We start from the raw sequence: 25588 nt of genomic DNA, 5'->3' as shown, positions 1-25588 counted from the left end.
CTTCCACTGCATTTCCAGTCTTCATTGATCTGTCAAAAACAGCTGAAATTCTCGGCATATTCTCGGGGATTCAAATTATTTCAAATTTATGATTGATTATGAACGAAACAAAATGATTAAAATTCATTAGATTACATTAAACTAAAATAATTCCAAAACTATTATTACGTATAATAAATTACTGTCGTAGTTAGCTGTTATATTCTCGTTGTATTGTTAAATTAAGTATTGGCTCAAGAATTGAGAATTTTAAATTTCAAGTGGCATTGTTTAAAAGGTGAGTGAAAGTATTTTTAAAACAATGTTCTGTACGAACGTTCATAACACTTTGGTGTTATTGACCTTCTCCTAATAACAATGTAGACGTTAAGGTTAAACCCTAGAAGTAGTGGGTCATTTAAACACACGTTTGAAAAACGCAATGGAGTGCGAGTACTTAATCAGCTAGGAGTCTGTGGTGGCCTTACAAACAACCACATATTTGCGGCGTTTGCGGTAGAGACCCTGGGGCCTTGGAGTTGTGACACTCAGAATCTTTTTCAGGGCCTAAAAAAGTAATAAATTAATGTAAGAATTAATAATAATAATGTATTTTTATAATGTGTATTTTTTATTGTTTTTTATGTGGTTTTGTATTTTACTTTTTTTCATAAATTCATGTTATAAAGAACCTAACGTATGAAGAAAAATAAATACAGAATATAATAATACAATAATTCAGCCTATATACGCCCCACTGCAGGGCAGAGGCCTCCTCTCATGCGAGAGAGGGCTTGGGCTATAGTCCCCATGCTAGCCCAATGTGGATTGGGGACTTTTGAATTTGTTTGCAGATGTATGCAGGTTTCCTTAGATGTTTTCCTTCACCGAAAAGCTAGTGGTAAATATCAAATGATGATGGGAGAATTGTAAATTTAAAATGTCAGCATCAACCAGTGTAATGCTATTAGTGCACAGACAAAAGTTGATGTAGGTATATGTGTTTCAGAAACAATGTCCCTGACCTTACTGAAGCACGCATGGCGCAATGTTGTGAAGAGCAACCAGCTCAGCCTCACCTCCATACACTCCAGGACACTCTCATCCAGCAGTGAGTTCTATTTCTAACCCAATACTCATAAATAATCAATATGCATGAAGACTATTAAAACTCTTCACCTCACATAAATAAATTTTACAACCAAATTCTTCCTGGGATAACTGGTAAAGTCAGTCGTGATTCTCCGTCTGTCTGTCACCAGGCTGTATCTCATGAACTGTTATAGCTAGACAGTTGAAATTTTCACAGATGATTTATTTCTGTTGCCGCTATAACAACAAATACTAAAAAGTACGGAACCCTCGGTGGGCGAGTCCGACTCGCACTTGTCTGGTTTTTCTACCCTTAGGTCTATTGGTTGGAATTTTCTGGCATTTGTTACACAATGAGTCGGAGTTCCCTATTGTGACTTGTACAATACCAACTCAGTATATGGATAAATTAACGGCATGTTTACATTATTTTGTCTCATTGCATATTTTAGTAATTTTATAATATGGCAGTTTAAAAATGATTTCAAGCAATCTTTGTCTATAGTCTCAGATATAACAAAGTCGTCAACAACGAGCTCGGACCAGCTGACAACGCGGCTGCAGACGGCGGTGACCGCGGGCGCCGTGCTCGCGGCCGTGCAGGCCTCGCCCGCCGCCACCGCGCAGCACATGCTGCACGCGCTGCGCTGCCTGTTCCTGCTGCACCGGGCCGGCAAGTGAGTCCCTCCAGCGGCTGTAGGTCTGGCCCTCCGATACAGCATTGACATGCTACAAGCGCTACATGGCCTATACCTCACGCAGGGCCGTCTTAAACTATACTGGGGCCCCTGGGTACATAAGAATTTGGGCTCTTTTTGAAAGTAAAGAAAGCGAATTAAACTATAACATTTTTCTACTATGATCTTCTATTTATTATGAGTAATCAAATATACTGTTACTGTCTGTCCTTCGGGGCCCCTGAGGATGGGGGCCCTGGGCACGGGCCCCGTGTGCCCTTATGGTAAAGACGGTACTGCATACACGTGCCTGGCAAGGCAGTCAATATCTCGACAAAGTGACGCAGTTTTTGCAGAAAACGATCATTTTCATAGGGTAATTGTGTCATTCCACGAAAAAGTACAAACAGCAACACTCCTAACGGTACATCGGTGGACCTTATTACAAAGGGCATAAGGTCCACCGATTTACAGTTAACAGTGTGGGCGATGGTACAATAAGTCACGATTTCATGTTTTGACCTAATTCCAAATCTAGTTACATTACTGGCCGAACAGTTAAAGTCTAAACTAAAAACATAATATTTTCCCTCTCCCTCAGATTCGAGAAGGAACCAGAAGAATTAATAAAAGATCCAGGCTTCAGCGTCCTCTGCCAGAATTTCAAAAAACACGCGCGCGCCCTCGAACTGAACGAGGCGATAGAAGCCACCAAAGTCCTCTCCTACCTCAAAGTACCCGTAGATTCGCTCATAGTCCAAACTATGCTGCAACTCATACGGTGTAACATAAACAATTTAAACCTACGACAGATCATGTTCTTAGACTTCATACTTAATCAATATGATACTAAGAATCATTTAGTAGACGCGTTGAAGCTGGCGCTTCCTTTAGCGTTCCAAGTCCACCTACCGCTTGAGATGGACAATGAAGATTTGCCGCTGCTCCGAGACATGTTGTATTACTGCTGTGCGCACGAGTTGCCTGATCGGTGTATAAATAATGTGGTGACGGGGCTATTACTGCATGACCAGAGCATAGACGCGCAGGCGGCCAAATCGATTATATGGTCTCTCTGCGATGTCAACTGCACTGAGGAATTGTTCCCCACTAGAGTTCAGGTACGTATTAAATTAACACTTTTTGTTTATAATTACTTTGAGTGTATTTTATTAAACAAAGGAACATGAAAAGGCATTAAGCGGCGCGAAATATTTTAGTTACATTTAAAGCTGAAGTAGATGGCGCTGTAAGAAGCTATGGCCACGGTCAACGCCATTTACTTCAGCACTAAATTGTTGTTGTATCAATTATTTAGGGTGCCATGAAATATATCTTGCCTGCTAATCTGACCGAGTTACAACTGAACGTTATAGGAAAGTTGAAAATCATACAAAAAGGTTATTAGCAGTAACACAACAGATTTTTGGTAGACCTTATCTCGTTGTAATAAGCAATGATCATACATTTTCCAGCATTTTTGGTGCAGCAGAGTGGTGTTAACGGAATTGGTATAGATAATTTCGATCATTGGTAATAAGGTTCAGAATTTGTCAGTTAACTGTATCAGCGTTTGATTTATTTGCAAGATTACGACTATTGTACACATTACAGCTTCTCCACATCTGCTTCGACATCCTAAGTCAGTCCCTAAACCGACTGTCCTACGACGAGGTCCTCCGCACGGCGGCGCGCCTCAAGGGCCGGATACTAGAGAAACACCCCGAATATTATCACGAGCACTTGATGGACGCCATCGCGAACTACGTGGTGGACAATCATGTGCCCTTCGAGAAGGGGCTGCTTATAGCCAGAGTGCTCTCGAGGCTTGTAAGTAAAGTTTAGTTGTAGACAACTTTCAATTTTACCGGTGTATATGTGATTTCATTCATTCATCATTCATTTCATTCCTCTCTTCAAATTTCGAGACCTCTATACACGCCATGACCGTTGAGTTATTTTTTTTATCTTCGATTATAGGCCCACAGCCACCTCGGCCTGGTGGAGTACCTCTGCCAGCAGGTGGTCTCGCAGCCCACCACCCTCCAGAACGCGCGCACCAACATCCTGTTCGGGTTCATCAACTGCCTGTCCAACAACAACCACACCCCCCACGAGACACAGTGGGCAGAGATCAGGAGGCAGATCTCGAACAACCCCATACTGGATGCTAAGCACGCCGCGCTGCCGTGGGTCAAGGTACTGCATTATCAACACCCTGCTCGGATCCATCAACTGCCTGTCCAACAACAACCACACCCCCCACGAGACAGTGGGCAGAGATCAGGAGGCAGATCTCCAACAACCCCATACTGGATGCCAAGCACGCCGCGCTGCCGTGGGTCAAGGTACTGCATTATCAACAGCCTGCTCGGGTCCATCAACTGCCTGTCCAACAACAACCACACCCCCCACGAGACACAGTGAGCAGAGATCAGGAGGCAGATCTCCCACAACCCCATACTGGACGCCAAGCACGCCGCGCTGCCGTGGGTCAAGGTACGACATTATCAACACCCTGATCGAGGTCATCAACTGCCTGTCCAACAACAACCACACGCCCCACGAGACACAGTGGGGAGAGATCAGGAGGCAGATCTCGAACAACCCCGTACTGGATGCCAAGCACGCCGCGCTGCCGTGGGTCAAGGTACTGCATTATCAACAGCCTGCTCGGGTCCATCAACTGCCTGTCCAACAACAACCACACCCCCCACGAGACACAGTGAGCAGAGATCAGGAGGCAGATCTCCAACAACCCCATACTGGACGCCAAGCACGCCGCGCTGCCGTGGGTCAAGGTACGACATTATCAACACCCTGATCGAGGTCATCAACTGCCTGTCCAACAACAACCACACCCCACACGAGACACAGTGGGGAGAGATCAGGAGGCAGATCTCGAACAACCCCGTACTGGATGCCAAGCACGCCGCGCTGCCGTGGGTCAAGGTACGACATCATCAACACCCTGCTCGGGTCCATCAACTGCCTGTCCAACAACAACCACACGCCCCACGAGACACAGTGGGGAGAGATCAGGAGGCAGATCTCGAACAACCCCGTACTGGATGCCAAGCACGCCGCGCTGCCGTGGGTCAAGGTACGACATCATCAACACCCTGCTCGGGTCCATCAACTGCCTGTCCAACAACAACCACACGCCCCACGAGACACAGTGGGGAGAGATCAGGAGGCAGATCTCGAACAACCCCGTACTGGATGCCAAGCACGCCGCGCTGCCGTGGGTCAAGGTACGACATCATCAACACCCTGCTTGGGTCCATCAACTGCCTGTCCAATAACAACCACACGCCCCACGAGACACAGTGGGGAGAGATCAGGAGGCAGATCTCGAACAACCCCATACTGGATGCCAAGCACGCCGCGCTGCCGTGGGTCAAGGTACTGCATTATCAACAGCCTGCTCGAGGTCATCAACTGCCTGACCAATAACAACCACACGCCCCACGAGACACAGTGGGGAGAGATCAGGAGGCAGATCTCGAACAACACCATACTGGATGCTAAGCACGCCGCGCTGCCTTGGGTCAAGGTACTACATTATCAACTACCTGCTCGGGGTCATCAATCCAATTTGTCCAATGACAACCACACGCCCTTGGTATAATGTATTAACATTATACCCGACCCAACTTTCAAAGCTTTTTCTGTAACCCGCGCTTAAGACGAATAAGCCACGAAAGGGGACGACCGCTTCTCCACACAAACGTAGTTCCCATTTTCCTCTCTGGATATTGATCCAGCGGTAGTCGCCTTTTGCGCGCTTTGGGTCGGGTTTAGCTCGGTATTTTAGTACGTGCCCATTGTATAAGAGCACGCGATCTGAACGTCGGGCTTCGCTTAGGCGCCTATTATATACCAGTGGAAAATGCGAGAACATTCATAGAATACGTGTGAAGTAGTTTTTGGATGGCGCCTTTGTTTGCGTTTCTATGTATAAGTTGCTAGAGTCAGACCAAGAATGGTCTGCAGCGGATTTGATAGCCCACGCAGTGCAAGTGTTATTTTAAACGTCAAACTTCTATGAAATTATTTAGATAACGGGAAAAAATGCCTGGGGGTGTTTCTCGATTTACAAAAGGCTTTTGATACTGTATCAATCCCAATTCTATTAGCTCGATTAGAGAATATTGGCATAAGGGGTCTTGCACTTGATTTTTTCACAGATTATCTGACAGGGAGAATGCAATGTACATGCATCAACAGAATCAATAGTGAATGGATTCCTATTGAGTACGGCGTCCCACAGGGCAGTACCCTAGCTCCAACTCTTTTTCTTATTTACGTTAATGGCCTTTGCAAAAATAAAATAGCTGGTTGCGAAACCCTCATGTTTGCAGACGACACAGTGTTATTATTCCATGATAAGAGTTGGGGCGGAGTACGTGCGCTTGCAGAAAATGGCCTTAGACTAGTCACCTCTTGGTTGGAAGATTCTTTGCTCTCACTCAATATAACCAAAACAAATTACATTTGTTTTAGTAAAACAGCAGCCACTAAACCTGGGAAAGATTTTAAAGTGACTATACACACTTACCCATGCAACAGAAATATCTCCGTGGACTGCAACTGTGCACTATTGAAACGTACTGATCACCTCAAATACCTAGGAGTACAGATCGATGCGCATCTCAAATGGAATCATCACATTACTGTTGTTGCTTCTAGAGTTCGGAAACTTATATATGCTTTCAGAAACTTAAGAAGCGTGGCAAACAAGCAACTGTTAATTAAAACATATAAAGCACTAGGTGAATGCATAGTGAGCTACTGTATTTGCTCTTGGGGTGCTGCTGCTAAGACTCATATGATTGAGGCAGAAAGAGCCCAGCGAGCTCTTTTAAAGGTCATGCTATACCTACCTTTCCGCTATCCCACTACCGAATTATATAACATGGCTATGGTTCCCACAGTTCGTAAATTGTATATCATGCAATGTCTAAAAAGATATCACCACAAAGTAGTCCCAACGTTATCGATATGCCACAAGCGTATTGAGCGCTGTCCTCTTCCGAAATGCAAAACTAAATTTGCCAGACGTAATATCAATTATAGCGCCCCCTTAATGTATAATAAAATAAAAATAGAACTTAAAACTATAAAAACATTATCTAATCATGCTTTTAAAAAGACAATTTGGACATGGTTGTGTAATATGAATTATGATGAGACTGAGAAACTATTAAGCCAGGGATTATTTGGGTGTTAGATTAGTACACACGCACGCGCACACATACACACTCACACTTAACACACTCTCACACACACACACACACACACACACACACACACACACACACACACACACACACACACACACACACACACCAATGCATGCAAGTTTTTGAATAGCCTTTCCCGCTATATTGTTATTGTTTGTACCTAAACTAGATATTATATAAAAGAGTTTATTGTCCATACTTCTTATGTTACAATTTAAGTCAAATTGTTCTTTCAAATTTTAGCTGATTATGTAATACGGGCAACCACTGGGGCTGCAACACAGTGTAAACTAACGCAGTCTCCAGGGCTCCAACTTCATATATAGCATGTATGTGTTTTTTGAACAATAAAGATTTATTTATTATTTATTATTATTATTTATTATGACGTACAAATGACGCACTGCGTGGGCTATCAAATCCGCTGCAGACTTTTTTAGGTCCGACTCTATACATTACTTGTGTGTTATTTTTGTGAAGGTGTGCCTGGAACTGGCGTCGCTGGGGCACTACGAGGACCGGCTACTGAAGCGCGTGTTCTCGCAAGAGTTCCTCGACGAGTTCCTGAGCCGCCCCGACAGCACCCTCGACTATCTGCAACTGCTCACGCTGCATGTTGCTGTACACGCATTCCACAGCGAGGTCATTATAATATATCCGGATTAATATATTTTATTTTATTTAATACAGGTTTATACCTAGTTCAGACTCCAGTCTCTCACAAAGGATCACAACGTCATCTCGAATTTAAATTTTGTTATCATACTGTGAAATTGTTACAAATCCTTTGTGAGCTGATAAATAAACATTATTAATTTTTTTTTATTTGTTAGGAAAACTTACAGCTAGCAGCGGTCGGCAACCTTTTAGCAGCTAAGGGCCACATAGCAGTTAACGAAGTGGACGCGGGCCGCACTTTGTCAATATTTATGACTTTATCAGACATTGTCATTTGTCAATATTACATACAAAATTGCCAGGGAGGCTCGCGGGCCGCCAGTGAGAGGTTCGCGGGCCGCTGGTTGCCGACCGCTGAGCTAGAGTAACAAGTTAGGTAATAACATAGAAACAGTAAGCCAATTACAAGTTTCCACAGGTAGAAACTGCGTACCACATGTAATCAACCTGCACAATGGTGTTACTATCACTAAAGTTCGGTTTCACATAACGAGATTGACACAATAATAAGAAAGTTGTATGTCCACAGGACTATCAGCTGCCGGAGCCCATTCTAGAGAAGGCGAAGAGCCTATACCCGACACACGCAGTGACGGAACAAGTGCAGAAAAGCCTGGCGCACGCTGTCGGCGCGCCAGACGTGGTGGCCAGGAACGTGCTGCTGCCCAGCGGGATCGTGGCAGGTACCTCACCTCACTTCTGGCCCAGAGAGAGCTTTTGTACCCGACACACGCAGTGACGGAACAGGTGCAGAGAAGCCTGGCGCATGCTGTCGGCGCGCCGGACGTGGTGGCCAGGAACGTGCTGCTGCCCAGCGGGATCGTGGCAGGTACCTCACCTCACTTGTGGCCCAGAGAGAGCTTCTGTACCCGACACACGCAGTGACGGAACAGGTGCAGAAAAGCCTGGCGCACGCTGTCGGCGCGCCGGACGTTGTGGCCAGGAACGTGCTGCTGCCCAGCGGGATCGTGGCAGGTACCTCACCTCACTTCTGGCCCAGAGAGAGCTTCTGTACCCGACACACGCAGTGACGGAACAGGTGCAGAGAAGCCTGGCGCATGCTGTCGGCGCGCCGGACGTGGTGGCCAGGAACGTGCTGCTGCCCAGCGGGATCGTGGCAGGTACCTCACCTCACTTGTGGCCCAGAGAGAGCTTCTGTACCCGACACACGCAGTGACGGAACAGGTGCAGAGAAGCCTGGCGCACGCTGTCGGCGCGCCAGACGTGGTGGCCAGGAACGTGCTGCTGCCCAGCGGGATCGTGGCAGGTACCTCACCTCACTTCTGGCCCAGAGAGAGCTTCTGTACCCGACACACGCAGTGACGGAACAGGTGCAGAGAAGCCTGGCGCATGCTGTCGGCGCGCCGGACGTGGTGGCCAGGAACGTGCTGCTGCCCAGCGGGATCGTGGCAGGTACCTCACCTCACTTGTGGCCCAGAGAGAGCTTCTGTACCCGACACACGCAGTGACGGAACAGGTGCAGAGAAGCCTGGCGCACGCTGTCGACGCGCCGGACGTGGTGGCCAGGAACGTGCTGCTGCCCAGCGGGATCGTGGCAGGTACCTCACCTCACTTCTGGCTCAGAGAGAGCTTCTGTACCCGACACACGCAGTGACGGAACAGGTGCAGAGAAGCCTGGCGCATGCTGTCGGCGCGCCGGACGTGGTGGCCAGGAACGTGCTGCTGCCCAGCGGGATCGTGGCAGGTACCTCACCTCACTTGTGGCCCAGAGAGAGCTTCTGTACCCGACACACGCAGTGACGGAACAGGTGCAGAGAAGCCTGGCGCACGCTGTCGGCGCGCCGGACGTGGTGGCCAGGAACGTGCTGGCTGCCCAGCGGGATCGTGGCAGGTACCTCACCTCACTTCTGGCCCAGAGAGAGCTTCTGTACCCGACACATGCAGTGACGGAGTAGGTGCAGAAAAGCCTGGCGCACGCTGTCGGCGCGCCGGACGTTGTGGCCAGAAACGTGCTGCTGCCCAGCGGGATCGTGGCAGGTACCTCACCTCACTTCTGGCCCAGAGAGAGCTTCTGTACCGGACACATGCAGTGACGGAACTGGTGCAGAAAAGCCTGGCGCACGCTGTCGGCGCGCCGGACGTTGTGGCCAGAAACGTGCTGCTGCCCAGCGGGATCGTGGCAGGTACCTCACCTCACTTCTGGCCCAGAGAGAGCTTCTGTACCCGACACATGCAGTGACGGAACTGGTGCAGAAAAGCCTGGCGCACGCTGTCGGCGCGCCGGACGTGGTGGCCAGGAACGTGCTGCTGCCCAGCGGGATCGTGGCAGGTACCTCACCTCACTTGTGGCCCAGAGAGAGCTTCTGTACCCGACACACGCAGTGACGGAACAGGTGCAGAGAAGCCTGGCGCACGCTGTCGACGCGCCGGACGTGGTGGCCAGGAACGTGCTGCTGCCCAGCGGGATCGTGGCAGGTACCTCACCTCACTTCTGGCTCAGAGAGAGCTTCTGTACCCGACACACGCAGTGACGGAACAGGTGCAGATAAGCCTGGCGCACGCTGTCGGCGCGCCGGACGTGGTGGCCAGGAACGTGCTGCTGCCCAGCGGGATCGTGGCAGGTACCTCACCTCACTTGTGGCCCAGAGAGAGCTTCTGTACCCGACACACGCAGTGACGGAACAGGTGCAGAGAAGCCTGGCGCACGCTGTCGGCGCGCCGGACGTGGTGGCCAGGAACGTGCTGGCTGCCCAGCGGGATCGTGGCAGGTACCTCACCTCACTTCTGGCCCAGAGAGAGCTTCTGTACCCGACACATGCAGTGACGGAGTAGGTGCAGAAAAGCCTGGCGCACGCTGTCGGCGCGCCGGACGTTGTGGCCAGGAACGTGCTGCTGCCCAGCGGGATCGTGGCAGGTACCTCACCTCACTTCTGGCCCAGAGAGAGCTTCTGTACCGGACACATGCAGTGACGGAACTGGTGCAGAAAAGCCTGGCGCACGCTGTCGGCGCGCCGGACGTTGTGGCCAGAAACGTGCTGCTGCCCAGCGGGATCGTGGCAGGTACCTCACCTCACTTCTGGCCCAGAGAGAGCTTCTGTACCCGACACATGCAGTGACGGAACTGGTGCAGAAAAGCCTGGCGCACGCTGTCGGCGCGCCGGACGTTGTGGCCAGAAACGTGCTGCTGCCCAGCGGGATCGTGGCAGGTACCTCACCTCACTTGTGGCCCAGAGAGAGCTTCTGTACCCGACACATGCAGTGACGGAACAAGTGCAGAAAGCCTGGCGCACGCTGTCGGCGCGCCGGACGTTGTGGCCAGAAGCGTGCTGCTGCCCAGCGGGATCGTGGCAGGTACCTCACTTCACTTCTGGCCCAGAGAGAGCTTCTGTACCCGACACATGCAGTGACGGAGTAGGTGCAGAAAAGCCTGGCGCACGCTGTCGGCGCGCCGGATGTTGTGGCCAGGAATGTGCTGCTGCCCAGCGGGATCGTGGCAGGTACTTCACCTCACTTCTAGCCCAGAGAGAGCTTCTGTACCCGACACATGCAGTGACGGAGCAGGTGCAGAAAAGCCTGGCGCACGCTGTCGGCGCGCCGGACGTTGTGGCCAGGAACGTGCTGCTGCCCAGCGGGATCGTGGCAGGTACCTCACCTCACTTCTGGCCCAGAGAGAGCTTCTGTACCCGACACATGCAGTGACGGAGTAGGTGCAGAAAAGCCTGGCGCACGCTGTCGGCGCGCCGGACGTTGTGGCCAGGAATGTGCTGCTGCCCAGCGGGATCGTGGCAGGTACTTCACCTCACTTTTGGCCCAGAGAGAGCTTCTGTACCCGACACATGCAGTGACGGAGTAGGTGCAGAAAAGCCTGGCGCACGCTGTCGGCGCGCCAGACGTGGTGGCCAGGAACGTGCTGCTGCCCAGCGGGATCGTGGCAGGTACCTCACCTCACTTCTGGCCCAGAGAGAGCTTCTGTACCCGACACACGCAGTGACGGAACAGGTGCAGAGAAGACTGGCGCATGCTGTCGGCGCGCCGGACGTGGTGGCCAGGAACGTGCTGCTGCCCAGCGGGATCGTGGCAGGTACCTCACCTCACTTGTGGCCCAGAGAGAGCTTCTGTACCCGACACACGCAGTGACGGAACAGGTGCAGAGAAGCCTGGCGCACGCTGTCGACGCGCCGGACGTGGTGGCCAGGAACGTGCTGCTGCCCAGCGGGATCGTGGCAGGTACCTCACCTCACTTCTGGCCCAGAGAGAGCTTCTGTACCCGACACACGCAGTGACGGAACAGGTGCAGAGAAGCCTGGCGCATGCTGTCGGCGCGCCGGACGTGGTGGCCAGGAACGTGCTGCTGCCCAGCGGGATCGTGGCAGGTACCTCACCTCACTTGTGGCCCAGAGAGAGCTTCTGTACCCGACACACGCAGTGACGGAACAGGTGCAGAGAAGCCTGGCGCACGCTGTCGGCGCGCCGGACGTGGTGGCCAGGAACGTGCTACTGCCCAGCGGGATCGTGGCAGGTACCTCACCTCACTTCTGGCCCAGAGAGAGCTTCTGTACCCGACACATGCAGTGACGGAGTAGGTGCAGAAAAGCCTGGCGCACGCTGTCGGCGCGCCGGACGTTGTGGCCAGAAACGTGCTGCTGCCCAGCGGGATCGTGGCAGGTACCTCACCTCACTTCTGGCCCAGAGAGAGCTTCTGTACCGGACACATGCAGTGACGGAACTGGTGCAGAAAAGCCTGGCGCACGCTGTCGGCGCGCCGGACGTTGTGGCCAGAAACGTGCTGCTGCCCAGCGGGATCGTGGCAGGTACCTCACCTCACTTCTGGCCCAGAGAGAGCTTCTGTACCCGACACATGCAGTGACGGAACTGGTGCAGAAAAGCCTGGCGCACGCTGTCGGCGCGCCGGACGTTGTGGCCAGAAACGTGCTGCTGCCCAGCGGGATCGTGGCAGGTACCTCACCTCACTTCTGGCCCAGAGAGAGCTTCAGTACCCGACGCATGCAGTGACGGAACTGGTGCAGAAAAGCCTGGCGCACGCTGTCGGCGCGCCGGACGTTGTGGCCAGAAACGTGCTACTGCCCAGCGGGATCGTGGCAGGTACCTCACCTCACTTCTGGCCCAGAGAGAGCTTCTGTACCCGACACACGCAGTGACGGAACTGGTGCAGAAAAGCCTGGCGCACGCTGTCGGCGCGCCGGACGTTGTGGCCAGGAATGTGCTGCTGCCCAGCGGGATCGTGGCAGGTACTTCACCTCACTTTTGGCCCAGAGAGAGCTTCTGTACCCGACACATGCAGTGACGGAGTAGGTGCAGAAAAGCCTGGCGCACGCTGTCGGCGCGCCAGACGTGGTGGCCAGGAACGTGCTGCTGCCCAGCGGGATCGTGGCAGGTACCTCACCTCACTTCTGGCCCAGAGAGAGCTTCTGTACCCGACACACGCAGTGACGGAACAGGTGCAGAGAAGACTGGCGCATGCTGTCGGCGCGCCGGACGTGGTGGCCAGGAACGTGCTGCTGCCCAGCGGGATCGTGGCAGGTACCTCACCTCACTTGTGGCCCAGAGAGAGCTTCTGTACCCGACACACGCAGTGACGGAACAGGTGCAGAGAAGCCTGGCGCACGCTGTCGACGCGCCGGACGTGGTGGCCAGGAACGTGCTGCTGCCCAGCGGGATCGTGGCAGGTACCTCACCTCACTTGTGGCCCAGAGAGAGCTTCTGTACCCGACACATGCAGTGACGGAACAAGTGCAGAAAGCCTGGCGCACGCTGTCGGCGCGCCGGACGTTGTGGCCAGAAGCGTGCTGCTGCCCAGCGGGATCGTGGCAGGTACCTCACTTCACTTCTGGCCCAGAGAGAGCTTCTGTACCCGACACATGCAGTGACGGAGTAGGTGCAGAAAAGCCTGGCGCACGCTGTCGGCGCGCCGGACGTTGTGGCCAGGAATGTGCTGCTGCCCAGCGGGATCGTGGCAGGTACTTCACCTCACTTCTGGCCCAGAGAGAGCTTCTGTACCCGACACATGCAGTGACGGAGCAGGTGCAGAAAAGCCTGGCGCACGCTGTCGGCGCGCCGGACGTTGTGGCCAGGAACGTGCTGCTGCCCAGCGGGATCGTGGCAGGTACCTCACCTCACTTCTGGCCCAGAGAGAGCTTCAGTACCCGACACATGCAGTGACGGAACTGGTGCAGAAAAGCCTGGCGCACGCTGTCGGCGCGCCGGACGTTGTGGCCAGAAACGTGCTACTGCCCAGCGGGATCGTGGCAGGTTCCTCACCTCACTTCTGGCCCAGAGAGAGCTTCTGTACCCGACACACGCAGTGACGGAACTGGTGCAGAAAAGCCTGGCGCACGCTGTCGGCGCGCCGGACGTTGTGGCCAGGAACGTGCTGCTGCCCAGCGGGATCGTGGCAGGTACCTCACCTCACTTGTGGCCCAGAGAGAGCTTCTGTACCCGACACATGCAGTGACGGAACAAGTGCAGAAAGCCTGGCGCACGCTGTCGGCGCGCCGGACGTTGTGGCCAGAAACGTGCTACTGCCCAGCGGGATCGTGGCAGGTACCTCACCTCACTTCTGGCCCAGAGAGAGCTTCTGTACCCGACACATGCAGTGACGGAGTAGGTGCAGAAAAGCCTGGCGCACGCTGTCGGCGCGCCGGACGTTGTGGCCAGGAATGTGCTGCTGCCCAGCGGGATCGTGGCAGGTACTTCACCTCACTTTTGGCCCAGAGAGAGCTTCTGTACCCGACACATGCAGTGACGGAGTAGGTGCAGAAAAGCCTGGCGCACGCTGTCGGCGCGCCGGACGTTGTGGCCAGGAACGTGCTGCTGCCCAGCGGGATCGTGGCAAGTACTTCACCTCACTTCTGGCCCAGAGAGAGCTTCTGTACCCGACACATGCAGTGACGGAGTAGGTGCAGAAAAGCCTGGCGCACGCTGTCGGCGCGCCGGACGTTGTGGCCAGAAACGTGCTGCTGCCCAGCGGGATCGTGGCAGGTACCTCACCTCACTTCTGGCCCATTCTCAGGGTAGGACGTCCGAACTAACAATGGCGTACCTAATAGAATCATCGGACCATTAGCAACAGGATTTTAACCACATACGTGTCAATTTAATTTCCCCCTTAGCAGTCCGATTTAAGGTTCAAATTAGATTGGTCTTTCGTGAAATGTGACTTGTCATCAAATGAATCACCAGAACGTAACAATTTGGAATATATTTGGATTTGTTGAGAAATCTAGATTGGTATTGGTACAACCTGGAAAGGGTTAACATAGCGACAGATTTAAGTTTTTCCTGGACGAAAAACGGACGGTAAAGTTGTTAAGGGAGATGTATAATGCCTCGTGAACGTCTGCTAACGCTCCGTCGGCGGTTCGGAAAAGATTACATTAGATTAGATTCATTTATTTCTAATTGAAAATGTACATTAAATTTTACATGTCAAAATAAAATGCATTCACAAAAAGATCGTCACAACAAAATATCAATAATAATAATCTAAAAACAATAAACATAAAACAGTAATATAATATAATATAAAATGACTTTCTATAAAATAGAAAAGAGTAGGTAAAAAGTAAAAATCAGTCAAATTAATAAAGAATATAAAAAATAAAAATGTCCAAAAATAATTATAAAAATATTTAAAATATACGACTAGCCTAGGTAATGTCAAAAGGTCAAAATTAATATATTATAATAATAGGAAATGTATGTCAATCTACTAAATTACTAATTTATAAAAATAAAAGTATACTTATTAAAAAATTTAATATTCAAGATTTTATTCTTTATATTCTTCGACAGAATAGAGGGTTTTATTCAATAAAAGTTCCTTCAATCGGCGCCCAAATACATCATCTGATGATTCATTTTTGAGAGTGGCGGGTAGACGTTCATAAAACGCCGGGCCTATTACCTACGCGTGGGTTTTTGTCGAGCAGCGCGAGGGTAACGTAACTACTCAAACATGTGACAAATATATTTTTAGACTATATTCGAATTCACATACGGGTCATCAAATATGTGTTCATCATTCAATGAGTAAAGGTTGACCCTTTGAATGCTACGTCTATCGTGCGCGGCGCGTCATTGTGAACCTTGTCAGAATGCACGAAAGTTGATATTGGGTTGTAGCCGCGCGCGTCTGTTGACGTCTTTGACGGCTAATGGGCGAATATCTTTCATATTGCAGATATACTGATGTGCTTGAAAAACGGCTACCCCGTGTCGCTGCCGATAACCGACGGCCACAAGGTGCCCATCGAGCAACTCAACTTGCCTGAAGGGAGTCTACCGTAAGTATCATCGATCACATTTTACAAACTGATGTTTAATTACACAAACGGGTCTACCGCGATATAATTTCATTGTTTTTACCTTTAATTCCGACGTTTCAGCTGAGTTGGACCAGCTGTGTGGGTTAGTGTGGTTAGTGTGGGTAGTTTAGTGGTGTTTTATTAAGGCTACAAATATAATGACCACCAAAAAATACTTTGGTACCCTAAATAAAAAAATCATGCTTACCAAAAAATATTACTGAACACCAAAAAAATAAGGCCTAAAAATACAAAAGTACCACCATTTTAATTACGACTGCACTTCAAATTGTATTCAAATACCAAATATATTGAATGATCACCAAAAATCATTAATGATCACCAAATCTTGAAGACCAAATTAATGCGATATTTTCACCTAAATAAACCACTATGATTACCAAAAAATGTATACATATTACCAAATAAAGTAAACTGATGCCAAAATTACTAGCCCCTCCCGCTCAACCCCCCGTAGCCCGCACCGCATACCTACCTAACCTAATCTACTTTTCTAGTAGCATTTCGTTATGCTACTAGAAAAGTAAGTTAAACTGCTATCACTTAAGTGGGTTAGGTTAGGTTAGCACTGCGACCCTTACAGAAACGAAATGGTACTAAAAAAGTAGGTTAGGTTAAGTTTCAACTGCTACCCATACAGATACGAAACGCTACTAGAGAAGTGGGTTGGGTTAGGTTTGAACTGCGACCCTTACAGAAAAGAAATGCTACTAGAAAAGTGGGTTAGGTTAGGTTTGAACTGCGACCCATACAGAAACGAAATGCTACTAGAAAAGTGGGTTAGGTTAGGTTTGAACTGCGACCCTTGCAGAAAAGAAATGCTACTAGAAAAGTGGGTTAGGTTAGGTTTGAACTGTGACCCTTACAGAAATAAAATGCTACTAGAAAAGTGGGTTAGGTTAGGTTAGAACTGCGACTGTTACAGAAATAAAATGCTACTGGAAAAAGGTGACGAAGTGGATTAATTAATTTAATAGGATAACGATATATTAAATATTTGCACATTTTAAATTAAAATGTGGTTACAATTTTTGTAATCATTTACTATTTTTGCGTTTACAATGATTATTTTGGTGTCAATTTCTTTAATAGGATAGCAAGATGTAAAAATTTGGTTATCATTTCACATTAAAATGGGGTTTGAAATTTGGTAATCATTGACTATTTTTGGGTTAATAATGATTAGTTTGGTGTCATTTCCGTTAAAAGGATAGTAAAATGTAATAAAATTGGTAATCATTTCACATTAAAATGGTGTTATAAATTTGGTGATCATTCATGATTTTAGGGTGGTAAAATAGATTTTTTTGGTATTAAATTTTACTAAATCTGGTGATCAGTTAAATAGCAGCCTTTTATTAATATCTCTGTTGATATTTGTATGGACGTCAGTCCAGGGGGGGGGGGACACTAGGAATGTAGTTAACGTCAGTAAAGATACAGGCGACTTCTATATCTTGCTCCCGACAACATTAGTTGACTTCCGATTACACAAACTACGTCACCAGATGTCACTATAAAATTTATATAATTTTAGTGGCATTAATATTTAAATTAAAATAAGTACGAATTAATATTTGTAATTATTATAATTTTCAATTAATTTTGAGACAAAATAAGAATTTTGTTAAAATGTGATTAATTATGCTGTTTGTTTATGCTGGCAACACATGCATAATCGCCAAGACCATGCCAAGACATGCAATTTTTTTGCTGTCACTGGAAGAGGGTACCTAAATTTAAAATATTTTAGTGATGGTTGAGCCATTTTATTCGTTATGATTCTGGAGGAAATTCGATTATAGCCCGAATGACAACACATGCCCTGTTGTGAAAACCCCCAGAAAGTGCGTTGAGTTGTATCTCTGTTGCTCCGCCTTGTCGTTGAGAAGTAATTCCAGTTCTCTGCATTCGCTGATTTATGTGTTGTGTATTGTGTTTGTTATTTTGTGTTCTGTGTTATTTTCTTATTAACATGTATTTTCTTGTGTGTGAATGCTTTTTTACCTCACGCTTTCTTTTCTATTGTTTACCTAAAATTGTACTTTCCTAGCGATAATGTGGTGTAAAACATGTATTACTCTCGGCAGCAAAGTTTGCTCGCTTCTCGTGACTCTGCAACGGTTAAGATTCCACTTTTTTAATCTGTCTATACACTACTAATTTTGGAATATTTCGCATGTTTTGACCTCGATATAAGCACGAGAGGTAAAGAGAAAGAGAACAAGTTTACGAGTACACTTACTCTGTTGTCTCTGTTACTATTTTCCCTGCACTTATTTAATTACTTACGCTATCAACAAAATTAAAGCAATAAACATTTTACTTTAATATTCTGTTTTTTTATTCCATTATTGATAACATTAACCTTTTCCACATAATGTTAGGTCTACTTGGGCGGTTTACAAGTAAATTTTTTGATTATTTTCTTGTAAACAATTAAAGTTATTTGTTACAAGAAACCAAACAAAAATGGACTTGTAAACCGACCAAGTAGACCTAATATTATGTGGGACGAAAGTACACGTATGGATGCATATGTAGTTGTGCACGCACACATACATACTTAGTTTCGGGGGACAATCAGAGATGGCGCTTTCAAATGAGTTTCCATAAAATGCTTCAAGAGGGCTCTCTTTACCTATATACTTACTTTACTCTTTGCGTCAGTCTTTCCGTGACCACAGTTGGTGCAACTCAGCTGAAACGTCGGAATTAAAGGTAAAAACAATGAAATTATATCGTGGTAGACCCGTTTGTGTAATTAAATATGTGTACAAAACGCGAGAGTTTAAGAGCGCTATTACATTTCGGCGTTGAGCGAGTTTAGGTATTTTACGCGCTGCGGCAGGCCGTGCGAGCTCAGTACGCCGATCCCTTCTACCACGCTCGCACTACAATGATGGATTAAACATTCTTGATCCTTCGCGAAGCATATTGAAATCAACCATAACAACACTAACTGTACTTAACTTTTAAAGTTCTAAAACTGTTATTTGGTAAGTACGAAAATACTAAATGCAGTGCAAATGTACATAGGGGCTGTTCATAAATTACGTCATCTATTTTTGACGATTTTTGACCCCCCCCCCCCCCCCACCCCTCAAATCATCCAAAAATCAAGCTTCGGATGAATCTGTTTCCTCCTACGTCATGTTACCATCATCCGATGTCCAGACCCCCCCCCCCCACTCCTCCCATTTGAAACGACGTAATTTATGAATAGCCCCATACTTGTACTTATGAAGGTATATTACTCGAAAGAAATTATAGGTACCTACTCGCTTATTTACATGTTTCGTCATTGCATTTGGTACCTATAGGTTGTAAAGTTTGTATCAACGAGGGTTTAAAAACGAACTGGTACTGAGGATCTGATGATGATTAAGGTGGTCACGGATACCAATCAACCATGTAGTAACATGATTAGGCTCGTTTGATTCGTCTCAACAAGATCTTTGACACTGAAGATACACAGGGTCTGATGATGGAGCTGGAAGGTGGCCACGGGTACCAGTCTATCATGTAACTAAACAACTTCGTGTTTGGGCTCGTTTGATTCGTCTCAACAAGATCTTTGACACAAGACAGTACTCAGGCTCTGATGATGGAGCTGGAAGGTACCATTACCAATCAACCATGCAACTAAACCACATCGTGTTTAGGATCGTTTGATTCGTCTCAACAAGATCTTTGACACTAAGTGATACTCAGAGTCTGATGATGGAGCTGGAAGGTGGTCACCGGTACCAATCAACCATGCAACTAAACCACTTCGTGTTTAGGCTCGTTTTATTCGTTTCAACAAGATCTTTGACACAAGATAGTACTCAGGGTCTGATGTTGGAGCGCGAAGGTGGCGACGGGTACCTGTCTATCATCATCAGCTCCATCATCAGACCCTGAGTAGTATCTTGTGTCAAACATCTTATTGCGACGAATCAAATGAGCCCAAACACGAAGTGGTTCAGTTACATGGTAGACTGGTACCCGTGGCCACAGTCCAGCTCCATCATCAGACCCTGAGTACTAACTTGTGTCAAAGATCTTGTTGCGACGAATCGAACGAAGCCAAACACGAAGTGGTTTAGTTGCATGGTTGATTGGTACCGGTGACCACCTTCCGGATCCATCATCAGACCCTCAGTACTACCTTGTGTCAAAGATCTTGTTGCGACAAATCAAACGAGCCCAAACACGAAGTGGTTCAGTTACATGGTAGACTGGTACCCGTGGCCACAGTCCAGCTCCATCATCAGACCCTGAGTACTAACTTGTGTCAAAGATCTTGTTGCGACGAATCAAACGAGCCCAAACACGAAGTGGTTTAGTTGCATGGTTGATTGGTACCGGTGACCACCTTCCGGCTCCATCATCAGACCCTGAGTACTATCTTAAGTCAAAGATCTTGTTGAGACGAATAAAACGAGCCTAAACACGAAGTGGTTTAGTTGCATTGTTGATTGGTACTGGTGACCACCTTCCGGCTCCATCATCAGACCCTGAGTACTATCTTAAGTCAAAGATCTTGTTGAGCCGAATCAAACGAGCCCAAACACGAAGTGGTTTAGTTGCATGGTTGATTGGTACCGGTCACCACCTTCCGGATCCATCATCAGACCCTCAGTACTACCTTGTGTCAAAGATCTTGTTGCGACAAATCAAACGAGCCCAAACACGAAGTGGTTCAGTTACATGGTAGACTGGTACCCGTGGCCACCTTCCAGCTCCATCATCAGATCCTGAGTACTATCTTGTGTCCAAGGTCTTGTTGAGACGAATCAAACGAGCCTAAACACGAAGTGGTTTAGTTGCATGGTTGATTGGTACCGGTGACCACCTTCCGGCTCCAACATCAGACCCTGAGTACTATCTTGTGTCAAAGATCTTATAGAAACGAATAAAACGAGCCTAAACACGAAGTGGTTTAGTGGCATGGTTGATTGGTACCGGTGACCACCTGCCGGCTCCATCATCAGACCCTGAGTACTATCTTGTGTCAAAGATCTTGTTGAGACGAATCAAACGAGCCTAAACACGAAGTGGTTTAGTTGCATGGTTGATTGGTACCGGTGACCACCTTCCGGCTCCATCATCAGACCCTGAGTATTATCTTGTGCCAAAGATCTTGTTGAGACAAATCATACGAGCCCAAACACGAAGTGGTTTAGTTGCATGGTTGATTGGTACTGGTGACCACCTTCCGGCTCCATCATCAGACCCTGAGTACTATCTTAAGTCAAAGATCTTGTTGAGCCGAATCAAACGAGCCCAAACACGAAGTGGTTTAGTTGCATGGTTGATTGGTACCGGTGACCACCTTCCGGCTCCATCATCAGACCCTGAGTACTATCTTGTGTCAAAGATCTTGTTGAGATGAATAAAACGAGCCTAAACACAAAGTGGTTTAGTTGCATGGTTGATTGGTACCGGTGCCCACCTTCCGGCTCCATCATCAGACCCTGAGTACTATCTTGAGTCAAATAAATACATATAGAATGTCAGGTCGTTTCAAATATTTTTAATCCTGTCCGGTAGTTTATTAAACTGTACCATTATAAATTATAATACTATAAAAACGGTGCTAGGATCAAAGTCTCTCGTTGCGGTTTACACGCACACAGTATAGCGTTTTACACGGCGCCCGCCGCACACAATGATAAAAAACCTCGTCGTCGCCGTTGAAAATGTGCGGAGCCGACCGACACACGTCCTGCCTCTACAAGCTCTGCCGCGGCACTGAGCTGGCGCAGCGCGCGTCATCGGTAATATAGAGTAGTTTTCAAAAAATTGCCAAAAAATTATAGTAGAATTTCATAAACACTAATGTATACCAACAGTATAAGCAAACGTTGCAGATTGCTTGAGTATGAGAATGACTTCGATATTAAGTAGATTTTCGTAGGAATTGACACTTGTTTCGGAGAGAAAATCGAGTTCGTTTTACTTTGATTTTCTCTTTCTCAAAGGTATGTAGGAAAAATATAGTTTGATATGCCTAAAGTACAGGGTATTAGTAATACAAAATAGCCAGGTTTAGCAGAGTAAAATTCTCAACATTTCCAAATAAGAGCTCGCCATTCAGTGCTTCACGGGGTTTTTCGGAAACGACCATCAGAAAAAAAATCATTACTAATTTAATAAGTCCTTTTTCTAATATTTACAACGACATTTATAAAGATAAGAAGACGCTTTTACTGGAACAAGTACTCATTGTTTCTAATAATGAGCGCAAAGTCCTGAATTTCGTCGACTAGTATCATCAATTTTGCATTATTTCGACTTTTCTTGTAAGAGCGCTCTTAAAGTGTTATAAATAGGGATGTACCGACTAGTCGCCGACTAGTCGGGAAAGCCGACTATCCGGCCACATTTGTAGTCGGCGATTAGTCGGCGACTAGTCGGCAAAAATGGCCGATTAGTCGGCACTTTATTAGTGAAAGAAAAACAGAAAAAAAAGAAATCAACTGTCAATATTTACCATATTTTTTATGTTTATTTTACTAAAATACCTATTCAGAGTGCATACGAAAACTTTTGTTCATACATTGATATAGAATAAGAACTGGATACCCAATCAGCCGCAAAAAATGGCCCCGCAAAAGTAACGTTAAAACAGATCACGCGTTACTTTTTCGTTTAGTCTTGTATGGACCGCTCAAATGTGAAGTTGTCAACAATGTCGTAAAATGGTCGTAAAAATATGCAAAAACAACAATGATAAAACGAGGAAAAAGCATGGAATGTATTTCTTTCAGTTAGTTCTTTGGATAGCATTACATAATTTATGTAATCTGGTGGTAATTTCATGATTTTGAATAAATTATTTTGTTAGTACCAAAGAAGGGATGTGAAGGAACAAAAATCTAATGAGTCGATGTGAGGCCAATACTTTTTTATTTTTATATGGAATTCGTAAGATATAATATTATGTTTAAATTCAAGATTTCCAAGAAAACCTATGCGACGTGCAGAGTGGACTGCTATTATAGCAAGAGATAGGGGTGATGCAGTTTTAAACAAGGCAAAACGGCACTTGTGTGTTCGGCGCATTTCCCTGTTACCGACATATACACGACCAATAAGGGCTTACATCGACTAACTGTAAATGTTAAACCTGTCTGAACACAGTGACAACCACAGGATTTTTTTGATAAAGACCATAACCAATCAGTACCAGTAGCGACCTGAATGTCCCCGTGCACTATATTGCAAAGAACGAAAGTGCGAAGAGTATTATGTAGATCTAAAATACACAGTTATTTAATAAGTTGAATTTATTTCAAGGAAAATATAATAAATTTATAAATTTATTTTATGATAACTTACACGGGTTGTTACCATGAATTAATTTTATTTGAACTCCCGATCAAATTAAATTTGTTTCATTTATTACTTCGGTTTTTCTGTACAGTAATACCTATTAAAATGTACCAAAGGGACTCCATTCGTTCATTGTTCTCGTTTGACGTTGTTTGACGTAAATACAAAGGTGAAGTTACGTTTAGTGCCATCGGACTTAAAGTTTTAACAGTGTTGGTAATAATGTTTACAAATTTGACACTTAATGCTTACGACAGTAAGTTCTTTTCCGTACAAAACATTTATCTTGACTCAAAATTTACGTAAGCGTTTTTATCATCAATGCAAATTTGCAGCTAATGTCATTCTGATCCACATTTTGTTGACATTTTTGTTCCGCTCTGTGTGTCTATTTCTAATATTAAGTCAGTGTGTTCATATAATTGACCGTTTAATCGTTATCGTATGTTGGTGGGCTGGTGTTTTCCTCTACAGGTCGATCTCAACTGATTCTCGCGTTCATGTGCAAGTTCGATAGTAATGTTTTTTTATTATTATTCAGTTTATTTTTTAATGGTGGAGCCATGAGGAACTATTAATGTTATTGCAAAAATTTAGAGACTTAGTCAGGGCACGTTGCACGTAAAGACGCTGACCACAGGGGATAGATTCTTAACTGGCGACAACGTACGAGAAATAGAGCCTTGGAAATACCTTCTACAAGCTGTACTGACGGTCTGCTCAGGATCGCAAAATAAAGAACTAAAGACAGAAATTGAACGACGATTCTTGTGAAGGTCTTTGAACGTGTAGAGAACACCTTTTAGCCAAGCTAACTAAGGATGAATAGCGCAACCCTTTTGAGCAAAACTATTGTTTTTCACCTGAATTAGTCGGCCGACTAATCGGCCATTCGAGCGCCGATTGGTCGGCTAGTCGGCCAAATCAATAGTCGGTACATCACTAGTTATAAACTGATGTTTGATCGGTTTTGTATGTAAATTTCTAAAGAAGTGGCATACAGATTGTAAGTAAACTCCATGGTCAAAGTGATGTCAAATTGGGCGTCGTTTAAACATAGTTTTTTTTTATAAGTCAATTTTGACGATAGGTCTAATAAAATGACTCATTACCGGCGTGTAACAATATCAGTCCCTACAGTTGTCAAATTTCCTCGATCGTTCCAGGGTGTGCATCCTAAACTTCAACCCGGGCTGCTTCTCGCTGAACAGCAACCGTCTCCGCGGCACGTTCCGGCTGGTGGTGGAGGCGCTGGAGCGCGGGGGCTGCGCGGGCGTGGCGCTCGACGTGCGCGCGTGGCTGGCCGCGCCGCCGCACGAGCGCGCGCCCCACCTGCTGCGCGAGGTCGGCTACAGGTGCGCCGAGTGCGGCCTCAAGCTCGCCCTCACGTGAGCACGGTGCCGCGCCGTGCCCCGTGCCGTGCCGACCCAAGACACCGCTTAATAAACTGTTACTGTTAAAGTACTTATGTTGTTTTAATTAAAGATACACTTTACAAGGCCGACACGCAAGAATTAGACATTAACTCGTAAATTCACTGCTTGCGGAACCCGGAACCCGACCGCGCTTTTATGTAGTAGGCGTCCCGACGCTCTGCATACCAACTAACGAGTCAAAGCATAGCATAGTAGAAATTACAGTCGCCATCACATATATCGGAGCTGCCGAAATGCTCATAAATATATGATGACGAAAAACGAATGGGACGACCCAAGATGATACCATAAATATCTGAACACGCACTCTAACGCCACAATATAATAACAAGGCGTGTTCAAATATGTGTAAACTGTAGAGGGCAGCACTTGCTTTGACGTGAAATGTCAATGTACAGTTTATGTTTGCGATTCAGGCAGGGGTGCGAAACTCCTGACTTCGGTCAAACTCGGCTCCGCTCGGCTCAGCATTGCTCCGAGCAATTATTAGGGTTGGCACCACTTGACTTCCTTTTGCGTGCACGACCACAGATAAGATAATCACTTGATTTTTGACAACCCTAAATAGCCGAAAGGGATAGTGTCATATATTAGAAAGGGCCAGCATGATTCGACCCTGAACCGCTGTCAAACTTCGTTTTTGTAGGAAGTTTCCTTTCTGTACGGTAGTACTATTAATTATTCTGTGATTCAGGTCACAATATTTAAGATTGCTGACTCTCCAACCAATATTATACTACTCTTTGCCTCCAACACGCACGGCCCCCCCTAATACGACCATGAGGTCATGGCATGAGCCAGAAAAAAAATTTAAGACCTAATCTACTTACTATATAATAATACTCTTTGGA

General features: G+C 46.9%; 1 protein-coding gene across 1 annotated transcript; it reads left to right on the top strand.

The window, feature by feature from the left end:
* The first annotated feature begins 63 nt into the window (after nt 1-63).
* Nucleotides 64-24709, top strand: LOC134799285 (uncharacterized). Its single transcript, XM_063771663.1, has 10 exons — nt 64-277; nt 989-1090; nt 1577-1748; nt 2350-2869; nt 3363-3578; nt 3729-3947; nt 7475-7636; nt 8202-8355; nt 15834-15936; nt 24468-24709. Exons 2-10 carry the CDS (start codon nt 994-996, stop codon nt 24691-24693), a joined length of 1869 nt encoding a protein of 622 aa, XP_063627733.1. The 5' UTR covers nt 64-277; nt 989-993; the 3' UTR covers nt 24694-24709.
* Nucleotides 24710-25588: the final 879 nt, after the last annotated feature.

This window comes from Cydia splendana, chromosome 18 (assembly GCF_910591565.1).
Source record: "Cydia splendana chromosome 18, ilCydSple1.2, whole genome shotgun sequence".
NCBI lineage: Eukaryota > Metazoa > Arthropoda > Insecta > Lepidoptera > Tortricidae > Cydia > Cydia splendana.
This window is presented reverse-complemented; position numbering and strand designations above follow the sequence as displayed.

Coding starts and splice junctions, on each gene's coding strand:
- LOC134799285 (XM_063771663.1), top strand. CDS start 994: ATGTCCCTGACCTTACTGAAGCACGCATGGCGCAATGTTGTGAAGAGC. Junction 7,637..8,201: donor TACACGCATTCCACAGCGAG/GTCATTATAATA, acceptor GTATGTCCACAG/GACTATCAGCTGCCGGAGCC. Junction 8,356..15,833: donor GCCCAGCGGGATCGTGGCAG/GTACCTCACCTC, acceptor TTCATATTGCAG/ATATACTGATGTGCTTGAAA.